This window comes from Amborella trichopoda, chromosome 13, assembly GCF_054954075.1.
Source record: "Amborella trichopoda isolate Santa Cruz 75 chromosome 13, AtrichopodaSantaCruz75HAP2 v2.0, whole genome shotgun sequence".
Taxonomy (NCBI): Eukaryota; Viridiplantae; Streptophyta; class Magnoliopsida; order Amborellales; family Amborellaceae; genus Amborella; species Amborella trichopoda.
This window is the reverse complement of record NC_142348.1, coordinates 2,004,451-2,017,625: the sequence shown is the minus strand read 5'-3', so window position 1 is coordinate 2,017,625 and position 13,175 is coordinate 2,004,451. Positions and strand designations below refer to the sequence as shown.

The following is a 13,175-nucleotide window of genomic DNA, read 5'->3' as shown; positions in this document are numbered from 1 at the left end:
ATTCACTACCAATGGAGGACCCATTGCGTAGTGGCCATAAATCACATATATCATGTATAGGCAGGCATCTCATTCATTCATTCACACTCTACTCTTTTAAAAAGGTCAGGAGCATTCAGTATTTATAGGATCACAATCATGCCATTTCGGTGTCTTATAACAAAAAACTTCAATCACCTTGCAAAAGGCTTACGCTATATTCAAAACATCGATGCAAGGCATGTGCATAGTTCATATACGATCATAAAATTCATTGTCATTCTTATCAATCAAGGGCATATATAGAATGAGACATAACATCCAAATTATGAGGGGAATTTAACAAAATTCTGATTCCCAATCATTAAATGAGCATTATATGATCAATTAAGGGTTCAGTATATCGTTCTGAATCGTGCTGAATTATACCAATAGGGACATGTGCTTATAATTCGAAACATAACTTGCAATTTATCAGAAATTTTAAAATAATTTGAACTTGCAACTTTAGTAGACAGTCAAAGCTTTCAAATGGCGGTGCTTTCGGAGAAATTGAACTTCATTTGGTAAGCCAAAGTTCGTGACAACAGAGACCAAATTTCTAATATTCTGTGAGATCTGTCAACAGTGAGATACTGAGATATTTTTTAGCATAGCTATTCATTTGTATGAAATTTGAGTAAGGTTAAAACAAGAAAGCCATAGAAGGCTCATACATCTATCAAATGGCTATGTTTTTGTGCCATTTGGACCACAAGAGGTTAGGCAAAGTTTCAACATAATAGAAGTAACAATTTTGGAATTTATCACAGTCGGCTAACAGTGACATATGAACACAAAATGAAGTCTTCCACACTAGCAACAATTTCAACTCAACATAAACATTAAATTCAAAGTAGACTCAAAGATCTTTCAAATGGTGGTGATTTGAGGCTAAAAGGATATCATTTGCTCAGTCAAAATCTCATTACGAAAACATGAAAACTTCTTAGAAAATCACAGTCCAGCCATGACACACCTCCCAAAATCATCTCCTAACTTTTAATCTATAGAAGGTAACAACATGAAACCAATTCTAGCTTAAACTAGACTCACAAGGGTATTAATCCACCGATTTTCATGCTCCACAAGAATGATAGCAGTGCCTAACAATTCATACCAAGAAAATCTAAATTCTTAGAAAAACAAAGCACAATGATATTCATGCTATCCTATTCTTTGTGCACAATTTCTACACCATCTCATGCCCAATCTCATGCTTAAATTCAAACTATCATTCATGCCTAAATCATGCTTCATACATGCTTAGATTCATACATCATTCATGCTTCAATACTTATGGGTCTGCAAGGTAGTGACCTACTTATCTTTTTGTGTCCCCAAAGGTGATCCCAAGTCCTTCCACAATCCCCTCCGCCAAGCTTCTCAATCTCTCCAACAGTGGCACGAAAGCTAAGCTTGGGCTCCCCAAAACATGAAGTATAGAGAGAGACTTATACTTTTTAAGGTGGGGAGGTGGCACTCAACGCTTGCCAAGTGACCCTTTAATGACCTGCAGTTTGCCAATTGGCGTGCCTGGCAGCATGCAGTGAACGGGTGGACGTCTTGCCTCATGCACGACATCAACTCCTCTCTTCTTCTTTCTCCCCTATCGCCGCGCGCGCGCACTTCCTCTCTTCCTCTTTTCTATCGCCATGACACACTCTATTCTTCTTCTTCTCTTCTATCGTCGCGCGCACATTCGCGTGACACTCTCTCATCTTCTTCTTCTCTATCGCCGTGTGCACACTCACGCGGCACTCTCTCTTCGTCTATTGCCGCGCGGCAGCGAGTTCATCATGCTCAAGAAATTTGGGTCGTTACAGCATATAATGTGATCATTTATCTTTGGTACTAGATGGTCACAATTAATCTCGACCATTGGATGTGATTTTGGATGGCTGCATTTATTCCATTGATCAAGCTCAAAGTTCAAAATGATTTTTCTTGAACTTTGTGACACACTCAAGCTATCAAATTTCACCTTTGATGATTATATAAGATGTGAAATTTCACATCTTGAAAGTCTCAAGTTGAGGGCTTGAAGTTGAGTTTTGAAACGACAATTATCTCTGGGAGAAAGCTAGTATTCCTTAGGTTAAATTTTGGACCTTGAAGGTTCGCAGTTCATCTTTAGAGCAACTTTGCTTCTTTAGGATCCGAGCTATGTGTGGAGAAAACCCTCAAGGTCTTGGGATCCAAAGTTGCTCTTGCAAGGGTAACTTCAGACTTTGAAAGTCCGAAAGAGGATTCATAAAAAAATAAAATAACAAATAGAAAAAGAAGTGTATGAATGTAAAGCAATGTTTAGTAACTGTAGTTGGGGGTATTCATGTGAATTTATCCTTTTGTTAATTTCAATTCAATGAATAAAGGGTGCGGTTTCCATAAGGTTGCAACCTTAAACAATCCAATTAAGGTGTGCTGCCAAATTTGATTATAACATATAATTTTGATGTGAAATATTCTTACGATTATCTCAAAATCTATTTTTATATCTAATTATAAAATTTTAAAGTCCACAAATGGTTAAAATCAAGTAGATCTATAAACATATGAAAGTTTTGAAAATGGATTATTTTGAGGACTCAAAATCCTATTTCTTTCTTAATCATACATCTCGATGTCGAGATGCTCAATTAGAGGGTTTTTCAATATTCAAACAACCTTTTCCGATGTATTTTTGAGGTACATCCTAGTTTTAAATCTTAAGGTTGCAACCTTATGTGAACTTTTTTCATGAACAAAATATCAAATAGTTAATCTTTTAGATTTTTAACAAATATTCTAAAAATTAAAGATAAAACAATATTGGGCAAGGAATTATAATAAATATTTATCCATTTAGATTGGATGGATGGAAATACAGTTTACATATATTATGTACGTGAATGGTGCCACAATACTTGTGGATGTTTCCATCTCTCGGACATTAATATATTTGTTTTCTCTCTCTAAACAAATAGTCGACCCCAAACACCGGGGAGCTGGGGCCAAATTGTTGTTATTTTCTCTCTACATATTTGAAAATATTTTATAGAAAACATTTTTCACCTGAAAAAATTATCTTATGCAGTCAAGTTTAGAAATATTTTTATACCAATTGGTCTTAATGCATCTTTTCATACCAATTGGCGACTAATTGATGTAAAAATCTTTCCACACTTGAACACGTGAAAGAATTTTTTCTTAAAAAAATATTTTCTAGAAAACATTTTCACTTGAATCAAACGTGTAAGAGTCGCTCCACCCAAAATAGGGTTTTCTCCCTTTAGAATGCCCATCAAAATGACTACAAGAACTCACCCTTTTCTCATATAATTTCCCTATGCTTATGCTCTCATTCAGGATTGGAAATCTGGCTTAGGCTTGAGTAGTTAGTAGTGGACACTAACAACTGTATGCCTCAAGTTTGATTCTTAATGTTAAACTACCTAAAACAATTACTAACACATGAAGCACCTTTTTGCCTTTAGGCTTTGGATATCCTATTTTAATTAGGAAAATGTCAATTTTAAACTAATCTGTTTCCTAAAAGCGAAACTTTTAGGAACCGGTGACTCAGGTGGATTGTCCACCCTATATATATATATATATATATATATATATATATATATATATATATATATATATATATATATATATATATGTGAGATCACTGGATTGTCAATCCATATCAGTCCAAACAGATTTTGAATAGGTGATATAGAAAAATAGTAAATATGAAAAATAAAATAGAACTCAAAATAGTGATTCATGAGTTGCAGATTTAGAGAGACTTAAGAAAACAATAGATAAATTTAAAAGAAAAATAAAAATAAAATAAAATGATAAGTTTTAAGGGGGAAGCTGGCTAAGATTGATAGCTTAATGTAACTAGTTTAGTCCTAGATGATTCCTAGTTCAGATTATCAAATTTTGATCCAAATCGTGGGGTTGTAAGACGCTACCAAAAACTATGTAGCCCCACATTATAAGATTTTATGCTTCCGGTAAGGCTAAAAGTTAATCAGAAACTAGTCTGGCCATTGAGGTAAATGGAAAAAACTAAAAAAACAAAACAAACAAACATGGAAACAAGGCAATCGAGCTGCATCATTTGAATCCCTAATAGAATCGGAATTATTCCTTTTTGGTGCTACCCAATAAGGAGAGGGAACGCCTAAAAATTTGCTAAAAATATTAGGAAAAACGTTTACATAGAGCCGAGGCTCTAAACAATTAAATTGGAGCCCTCCCCAAATATTTCACTAGAAGAGGTTATTTGGATGCATAAATATCCTCAAACTGGACACCTCATGGACATAAAAAAAAATGGATTTCAAGGTTTGGAAATAGTGCATCTTGAAATGCATTTTTGGATTGTCAAGTTTCAATATTTTTCACGTTTTCATAGATATGCTTGATCTATACTATTTTTTAAGCTTCAAATTTTATAATTAAATATTAAAATATATTTTAAAGAACAAGTTTATATAAGGATGCAACCTTATAATGTAGAACTACAGATGCACTTAAAAAATCTATCGAAAAATATAGTTTCATCTAGACATCGAAATGTATGACCATGAAAAATAAATTTTTTTTAAGTCTAAGAAAAGTTGCATTTTACAACATATTATCTACGCCGTCCATTTTCAAGATTTTCATATGTTTATAGATCTACTCGATATTAACTATTTTTGAAATTTAAAATTTTATAATTAGATATAAAAATAGATTTTGAAATAATCCTAAAAACATTTTACATCAAAATTATATACCATGATAAAATTTGAAGGTGCACCTGACCTCTAAAGCTACGGATGCATCCGTATGCCAATTGCAACCTTAAGAGAAATTAAATTTTCAATGTTTTAAATAAAAGATAAGATTTAAAATTCTAAATATGTAATAGAATATTTTTTACAAATATATTGGACTTTATAAAATATAGGGAGAAAATTAAAAAACGTGTGAATTAGGTGAGGATGAGGGTGGGAAGCCCCCACATTTTGTTTGATAAGTTTGTCTTTTTGGTTACGTTATCTTTTTAGGTATAACCAACTTGTGTGATAAGATTGAATATTTAATAAGCTTGTGTAAAAATATTTAATATTTGAAATATTAATTACAAAATATTTAAGATATTTATTAAATTTTTGAATCAAGATTACTTGAAGTAATAAACAAAAATTGGATATATTAAAACATAAATTTTTTCGTAATATTGTATTTTAGCACGGGAAATGAGCGATCTCAGCCATCCGATCAGATGATAAACGGGAGAAGTGGGGTCCCGTGGTATATTATTTGTTTAAGTACAGGGGCAGGTGGGCCCGGATACAAAGCATTAGCCTTCCCAAGAACCATGGATCATGCCAAGGCCCTAACGCCAGTTCCAACCATCTCCCCGCCATCTTCAGACCAAACCCTAACCTTAAATCCACCGATCTCACCTCTGAACAAGCCATCTTCAGAGCAAACCATAACCCTAGATCCACCAATCGCACCCTAGAAAGCACCATCTTCAGAGCAAACCCTAACCTTACATCCACCTATCTCTCATCAGAACACGCCATATTCAGAGAAAGCCCTCACCCTAGGCCATGGCTATCCGCTTCAGAACATCATAGTGATGCGCCATGGGAATCGATTGGACGCGTTGAAGCGTTCGTGGAAGCAAACTGCTCAAAGGCCGTGGGATCCTCCTATCACCGTTGCAGGAACGTGCGGTGCTTTCTTCAGTGGAGTAATACTTAGAAACGAAGGGTTTCAGATCCATAGGGTTCTGGTTTCTCCATTTTTGAGGTGTATTCAAACTGCGTCAACAGTCATTGATGCTCTCTGTGCAAGCGAGGAGGGCCTTGATGAGCTCATGACTAAGATTAGGGCGTCTGAGATTCATCCATCAGAGTTCGAGGAGCGCCTTGTTGAGTTCACTAGTAAGAATGTGGTGTATGATCCAACTAAGATCAAGGTATGATGATTCGAGAAAAGCCCTAAAAAGCATTTATAATTCAGATTCGATTTGGGTTTCTGGTTTTGATTTATCATTCTCTTTTCCTTACATTCTTTTTAATGGGTAGAAAGATCTGGTTCGTTGGGCTTGATGTTAAAATCTGAGAGTTGCTGGCCATGATTTCTCAAATAACAATATTTCTCCCAATGCATCGCGCCTGCTTCTTCCCCTAGGTAGTCCGTGAGATATTACCCTAGGTTTTAGGGTTTAGGGTCCCTGGAGTCAGCAGAGATAGATCATTGAATGTCAGAATTGAACTTCTCTTCCGCTTGCTCGGGGCGAAGAGGCAGGGTAGAATTCGTGGAGAGAGTAAAAATTATGGATTAGTTGGGTTTCGTGTTGAGATCAAAGTGATAATTCTAGTTTTAAAGGAAACTATTTTGTATTTATTTATTTATTTATTTTGAGAAATATGGTGACTGTATTAATGATTAAAACCACGAGAAGTGGAATAAGGCAGTCCACATAGCGTGCTCAGACTGTAGAAATGACAAAGGGGGTAAATAAGTTTAGAAAACCTACCTACCAACAGCTCTTACTTTTTTTTGAGGAAAGGTTTACTTTTATAAATGAAAGCAAGAGTACATTTTATTAAATAGAAGAAGGTGACCCAAAAGTTTTCTGCTGAATATCGTTGCTTTTTTGTTTCAGTAATGTTGTAAATTTGTTTCAGTAATGTTGTAAATTTGTCATTTTGAAATTTGAAATTTCTTCTGTGCTGAATTATCATGCCATACCAGTATCAAAATGTAGGTATACCCTGTAAAAGAAATTCCTGCAGATTATAATTATGTGATAGACAAACAAGAAAGTAATCGAGCGGAGCATTTTTGTTTTTTTTGTTTGGTTTTTGTTCAGGTCCTTCAGATCAGATAATTCATTAGCTTTTCTTTTCTTTTGCAGGTCTCAATAGAGTATGGACTGTGTGAAGCCCTGTGCGGGCCGTCCATAAAGCCAGAAGTGATTCCTAAAGATGGGAATTGGTTCCCTAATGTTTCTGAGTTTGAAGCTTTGTTACCTCAGGGAATTGTGGATCGCTCTGTTGAATGCGTGTACCCAGAGGTCTGTTCTCTCTCTCTTTCTCTCGCTCTCCATCTATTTCCTGCTTAATTTTTGTTAATTGGTTGTGTTTGTTTAAAACTGAATCAGTTGATGCTACAGTTCTGTTGTTAATTTTGGTGTTTGTGTAAAATTGAATAGTTGCCGCAATGGGAGGAGGAACAGAAAGTGTCGTGCAGAAGACTGAAAAGAGTCATTCGGTCTCTTGCAGACAAATTCCCCAAGGAAAATCTTTTACTCATCACTCATGGTAACCCCTCTCTTTCTCTCTCACCCACACACACAGAGGCATGTTTAGATTGATCAATGTACAAATCAAACAAAATCAACTTGAGTTTGTAAAGTGTAATATGTAGTTGCTGTGGAGATAAGCCATGTGACCTAAAAGTTCAATACACAGAATGAAAGCTTTCGGTGCAGCTGCAGGAGTTGCAGTTGCAATGAGAGCTTTCTCCAAAAAGCCAGTGATCGTTGACAAAGTAGGTTACTGTTCCCATGCATGCCTTAAAAGATCGGCCTCTTCTCCGTCTGATTTGGAGACCCTAACAAAGAAATCTCGGCATGTTACCTATTGCATTGAGGGAGAGCGTTCGCCAAAGAGCCAGTGATCGTTGACAAAGTAGCTTACTGTTCCCATGCATGGCTTCAAAGATGGCCTCTTCTCCTTCTGATTTGGAGACCCCAACAAAGAAATCTCGGCGCGTTACCTATTGCATTGAGGGAAAGGGAAGAAAGAAGAACATGCAATAGCACGGAATACATCCCACTAAAAAGAGTCCTCAAAAGTAAATTGGAGGAGGGAGGGGGTGGGGGGGATAGTGGATTGGCTTGTGGTCTGTTGTTTGTTTTAACTCTATTAGATCTCTATGCTGATGCGGTTTGAATGTTCTTTTTTTCTTATTTTTTTGAAAATGTTAACTTGTACAGAAAATGGACCCCGAGGGGTTGCAGAGGCAGAGGCAGAGGCCCAAATAGAATGGGCAGCAAAAAAAATTCCCAAAAGCTTTTTCTTATAAACTGGACTTAATGACTTCGATGTTATTTCTGTCCTGTTATGTTTGGTGATGATTAGGGTGTTTCATTATACCAAAAGTAATTTGTCTGCCCAATATAGAGAGTAATAGTTACATGCCACATTTATGAAAAAATGGAAATTAGAATGATCATTCTTCGGTAGAATTTCCAAACTGAATTCATGTTTTAACGCCTTTAACAAGGCAAACGAGCTTGGGTTTAGTATTGATGCATTATATAAGACCCCCCCTTAAAGCTTTTAAATGAATCTACTCTCGTTAAAGTTTGTTTTGCTGCTCAATTAAGGCTTAAAATACTTGGAGACATGGAGGGAGATATTTGTTTATTGCTCAATTATGGCTGAAAATACTTGGAGAGAGAGAGAGAGGGAGATATTTGTTTATTGCTCAATTATGGCTTAAAAATATTTGGAGAGAGAGAAACTATGCTACACTTATTACTAGTTTTAGGGAAGAGGGATGGGTTATGTTGTAATATAAAGTAGTGAAACTATCACAAATATACTTTAATTGGAAAAAAAAAATGTCGTCCACATTTAATTAGAAAAAGATTTCGTCTATATTTTTTTTTTTTTTCAATTTTGGATTTTTTTTTTTTTACCAAAACGGTAGTAGTATTACTGTAAAATACTATTACTACGGTAAAGTTTAGATTATTGTAAGGTTTCCAACTTTTATTATGGTACGCTAGTTACTGTCATCTCACAATCCATGGCGTTTTCGCTCCACCAACAAGAGAGAAATAAAATGAATTAAGAAATACGGAGAGCGGTTGTTTTGGGTTTGGATTTTCGCTCTCTCGCGCTCATCACATTTTTTCCATTGTTTGGATGGTGTGTTGCATGTTTCTCTCTCTCATCTCTTTCTCTCTTGCTTTGGTGTGGCACATTCGTTGGACCTTTATGATTTTCTTTGATGTTAGCTCTGAATCTTTCGAACCTTAGTTGTTCTGGCTTGCACTTTTATTGTTGAATTCAAGCCGCGCATCTGCCTTTTGGTAATGTTTGCGCAACGGCTATAAAAAGCAAAAAAAGAATGAATTTATATGGTTCTGAAAGTGGATTGCTGGATCGGTGGGCTGTTATTTCTTCTTTGCAGGTATTTTCCTTTTCTGTCTTGGAATCTAAAACCCTTTAATTGAGAGAGCACGTGTGTGTTTGGGATTAAAGGTGCAAATTAAGGCCTGTACATCAACCTAGACAGTATCACATAGGTCAAGCATTTGAACCAAGCTCTCAACAATGGTCTGGTCCCCAACCCTTCACGGCCATGTCAAAATCGTAGAGAGAGGAAATGGGGAGATCGAAGGGCAAAATCGGAATAAAAACCCAAAACACCCGGTCTCCCTGTCTCTTAATCCATTTTCTCTCTCTTGTCTCTTAATTCATTTTCTCTCTCTTTTATCGATGAAAGTCAAAACTCCAAAAATATTGAGATTACGGTTATTCGAATACCGTAATATGGGCTCGATACAAAGCATTAGCCTTCTTAAGAGGAAACTCCAAAACCATGGATCATGCCAAGGCCCTAACGCGAGTTCCAACTGTCTCCCCACCATTTTCAGGCCAAACCCTAACCTTAGATCCACCCACCGTACCTCTGAACAAGCCTTCTTTAGAGCAAACCCTAACCCTAGATCCACCAATCGCACCCCAGAAAGCACCATCTTCAAAACAAACCCTAACCTTACTCAAAGAAAGCCCTCACCCTAGGCCATGACCATCCGCTCCATAACATCATGTTGAGGTCAAAATGATCGATTTGATTTGCAGATTTCCAATACCATAATTTTCATGCAGATTTTATAAACTTGCGGGCGTACAAAATCTTTTCCATGTTTTCGTTCTTGTAAACTTGAAAAGGGCCCTCACATTATAACAAGAACAGTTTTCCATAAGGCCAAAACTAAGCATTAAAAAACATCATTTCAATACAACGTGTCATAACAATTGAAGGAAAAAAAAAAGACACAAAGTCAATACAACAAAGCAAAACAAATGAACAAAAAACCAATGCATAAGGTAAATGTGTATATTCACATGATCATGGGCATACATATGCAAACTTCTCTCTCTCACACATACAAGCACAAGCACAGACACATTTGTAATGTGTGAAGACGCATGTTCATGCACATGCATACACAAACTCTCTCACTCTCTCTATATATATATATAGGAAAACACTACGTAACGTCTATAGGCGAAAATGAACAGCGATTTCGCTTACCCTCATCACCGTTCAAAGTTCATCGTGCAGTTACGATTTTTCGACAGTGTTTTATTTTTCATTTTTTTCTATAAATTGGAATGACCTGAAAAGTGGAGCGTGTATTCATAAAAAATAGAGGAATCTTCGAAAAATATAAAAAAAGTATTTTATTTGAAATTGATCAAAATACCCCTGAAAATTTTTGGGGGTATTTTGGTCAATTTATTACGGATAATTTTTTTTATATTTTTATTAGATGCGCCTCAGTAAGATGTACATACCCTCCAAATTTTAGGTCATTCTGATTTATAGAAAAATAAATAAAAAATAAAACACTATCAAACAATCATGAGCGTGCGATGAAATTTAGACTGTGATGAAGGGAGGCAAAATCACTATTCATTTTCGCCTATAGGCGTTAGGAAGACTTTTATATATATATATATATATATATATATATATATATATATATATATGAGAAATGATCCTATAGGACCCTCTCCCACCCATGTGTATAGGATCCAAAGGATCACCATTAAATTTGGCACGGATCTCTAGAAAAGATCAATGCCAAATTTAATGGTAATCTTTTGGAATCATACACACATTGGTGGGAGAGAGTCTTATAGAATCATCTATCTCTCTCTCTTTATTTATATATATATATATATGAAGATACTACAAATGTCTATAGGAGAAAGAAAATGAACAATGATTTGTATACCCTCATTACCATCCAAACTTTATCATACAGTCACAGTTGCTCGTTAGTATTTTAAATTTCATTATTTTTTTACTAATCGGAATGATCTGAAATTTGGAGCATGTATACATTTTAGTTAGGCACACCTAATAAAAATATGAAAAAAATAATGTAAAAATATAAAATAACAAAAGTACCACTATAAATTTTCAGAGGTATTTTGGTTAATTTATATTTTACGAATTATGTTTTTCATATTTTTATTAGATGTGCCTCAATAAGATGTACATACACTCTAAATTTCAAGCAATTTAGATTTGTAAAAATAATAAAATAAATTGAAACACTACCAAACAATTGTGACTGTATGATAAAGTTTAGATGGTGATGAAAGTAGACGAAATCACTGTTCATTTTCGCTTAGAGACATTAAGAAGAGTTATATATATATATATATATAAGTGAAGCACAACAAATCTTGTATGAAGTAATCCCTAATCCTTTGAAGAGCAACATCAAGGCCTCTTGGCTCATGTTCCCAAAGCAAACCCTAAACCACCCAGGCTCCTCACAGTGGAAAGAAGAGCCAGGGCTCACATTCAAGCCAACATCATTCAAAACCACCTCCCAAAGCCTCATCTCCCCATCCCAACTCTCTCTCTCCAACAAATGCCTCAAATTCACAAAGCGAAAAAGGCCATATCCCCCCTCCAAGCACTCAATCCCCATCTCTCTCAAACCCCCAACAAGCCTTTCATGCCTCTCTCAACCTTTTCTTGCTCGTTACCATGTATCTGCTCATAAACTCGATGTCCAAAAGCATTCTTGTCAAAATTGCTTGGGTTTGAGAGGATATCAATGAGAAGCTAGACATCCTCCTTGAAGTAGAGAGAATTTCATCATTTTGTGAGCAAATTGTACCAACCCTAAAGCCTGGCACCCCAAGATCCTTAGAGAGGCTATAAACTGTGTGAATGCTTCTAGGGTTTGTGTTTTTTGACTTGGGGATGATCTCAGCTATGCTAGCAAAGGGTGGGGAGGGATTGAAGACTGTCCATGAGTAGATTTCATTACAAATGAGATGGACGCTTTTCTTGGCTCGTAGTGTAGGGCGCCGACCTTTAGGGTTTGACCAAGTGGGTTTGATGGGTTCGTTATGAGGAAGGCCTTGACTCTTTTTCCTTGGAGTTGGGCTTCTTGATATGCTTGTTCCAGGCTTGGAGGCTGATTTCAAAGCCTGTTTGCTAGTGCAATGGATTGGAATGATGTGTGCTGCTGTTCTCCGCCTCAAATCTCTGCCAAACCTGTAAATCATACTTGCCTCATTAGTAAAGTTACTCATTTTAATTGTTCATAAAAAATAAATAAATAAAGAACCTATGTCTTTACTATTGGGTTTACCTGGCCTTATGAGTAATTGTAATAAAATATTTGATATAGTGAAATATAAAACTCAGTAAGAGTGTAATCCCTCGTAGATCATACTATGTAAATAATATTTGCAGATACCGATATGTGTGCTTAACAGTCTAGGCTAGTTGGTTGGAAAAAATATATGCTACCTGGGTATAGAATGTAAACGGATGAGGGTTCTAGTAGGTTATTTCTTGATGAGGTTGGATTATGCCCGGATGAGTGAGCTGAGGGACTGTGTGGCCCTTGTGTGTGATGGTGGTCGACAGAGACGGGGCTTAAAGCATCATTCATGCACCATCACATGACATGCATATTCATAGACTGTTTCGGGAAAGCAAGTTACCTTTCAGGGTGAAGCGTATGCATGTGTGAGAGATACCCTTGTGCGCCATGGAGCTGTGGTCGCATCAGGTCTAGGTGACATTGGACCAGCTATAGGGGAGGACCTGAAATCTACACACTAGGATTACGACCCCCTTAGCTCATCGGTCAGACTTTGGCGAACTGCTAATGAGCCCGTGCTTGAACTGTGGGTTATGAGAAAGATTGGGTTGGTCTAATAAAACAAGTGTAGTCTGTAATCCATAATCGAAGATGGAGTGCTCAATGATCATTTATTCAAATCCTAAACCACATGAATCGATTTCCCATCAAATTAACTTAATTATGAATGTTTTATAATGTAAATTATTTTATAACTATTATTTGAATTTTTTATGAACCCTTGGATATT

At 36.1% G+C, this 13,175-nt stretch overlaps 1 protein-coding gene and 1 pseudogene across 5 annotated transcripts; one reads left to right on the top strand and one right to left on the bottom strand.

The window, feature by feature from the left end:
* The first annotated feature begins 5,325 nt into the window (after positions 1 to 5,325).
* LOC18428278 (uncharacterized) lies at positions 5,326 to 8,095 on the top strand. Of its 5 annotated transcripts, none has more exons than XM_020663579.2 (4): positions 5,326 to 5,977; positions 6,923 to 7,081; positions 7,220 to 7,328; positions 7,479 to 8,095. In XM_020663579.2, exons 1-4 carry the CDS (start codon positions 5,636 to 5,638, stop codon positions 7,481 to 7,483), a joined length of 615 nt encoding a protein of 204 aa, XP_020519238.1. In that variant the 5' UTR covers positions 5,326 to 5,635; the 3' UTR covers positions 7,484 to 8,095. The 5 variants fall into 5 exon arrangements, with proteins under 5 accessions (XP_020519238.1, XP_006837377.1, XP_020519237.1 ...); XM_006837314.4 differs by having other exon boundaries at positions 5,327 to 5,977; positions 7,499 to 8,095; XM_020663578.2 differs by having other exon boundaries at positions 5,330 to 5,977; positions 7,435 to 8,095.
* A 3,370-nt stretch (positions 8,096 to 11,465) lies between these two features.
* Positions 11,466 to 12,352, bottom strand: LOC18428279 (1-aminocyclopropane-1-carboxylate synthase 1 pseudogene; annotated as a pseudogene).
* Between the last annotated feature and the right edge of the window lie 823 nt (positions 12,353 to 13,175).

What these genes read in the sequence shown, in the direction of transcription:
- LOC18428278 (XM_006837314.4), top strand. Translation starts at nt 5,636, where the DNA reads ATGCGCCATGGGAATCGATTGGACGCGTTGAAGCGTTCGTGGAAGCAA. An exon ending in ATGATCCAACTAAGATCAAG is followed by an intron (nt 5,978 to 6,922) that starts GTATGATGATTC and finishes TTTCTTTTGCAG; the next exon opens with GTCTCAATAGAGTATGGACT. An exon ending in TTGAATGCGTGTACCCAGAG is followed by an intron (nt 7,082 to 7,219) that starts GTCTGTTCTCTC and finishes AAAATTGAATAG; the next exon opens with TTGCCGCAATGGGAGGAGGA.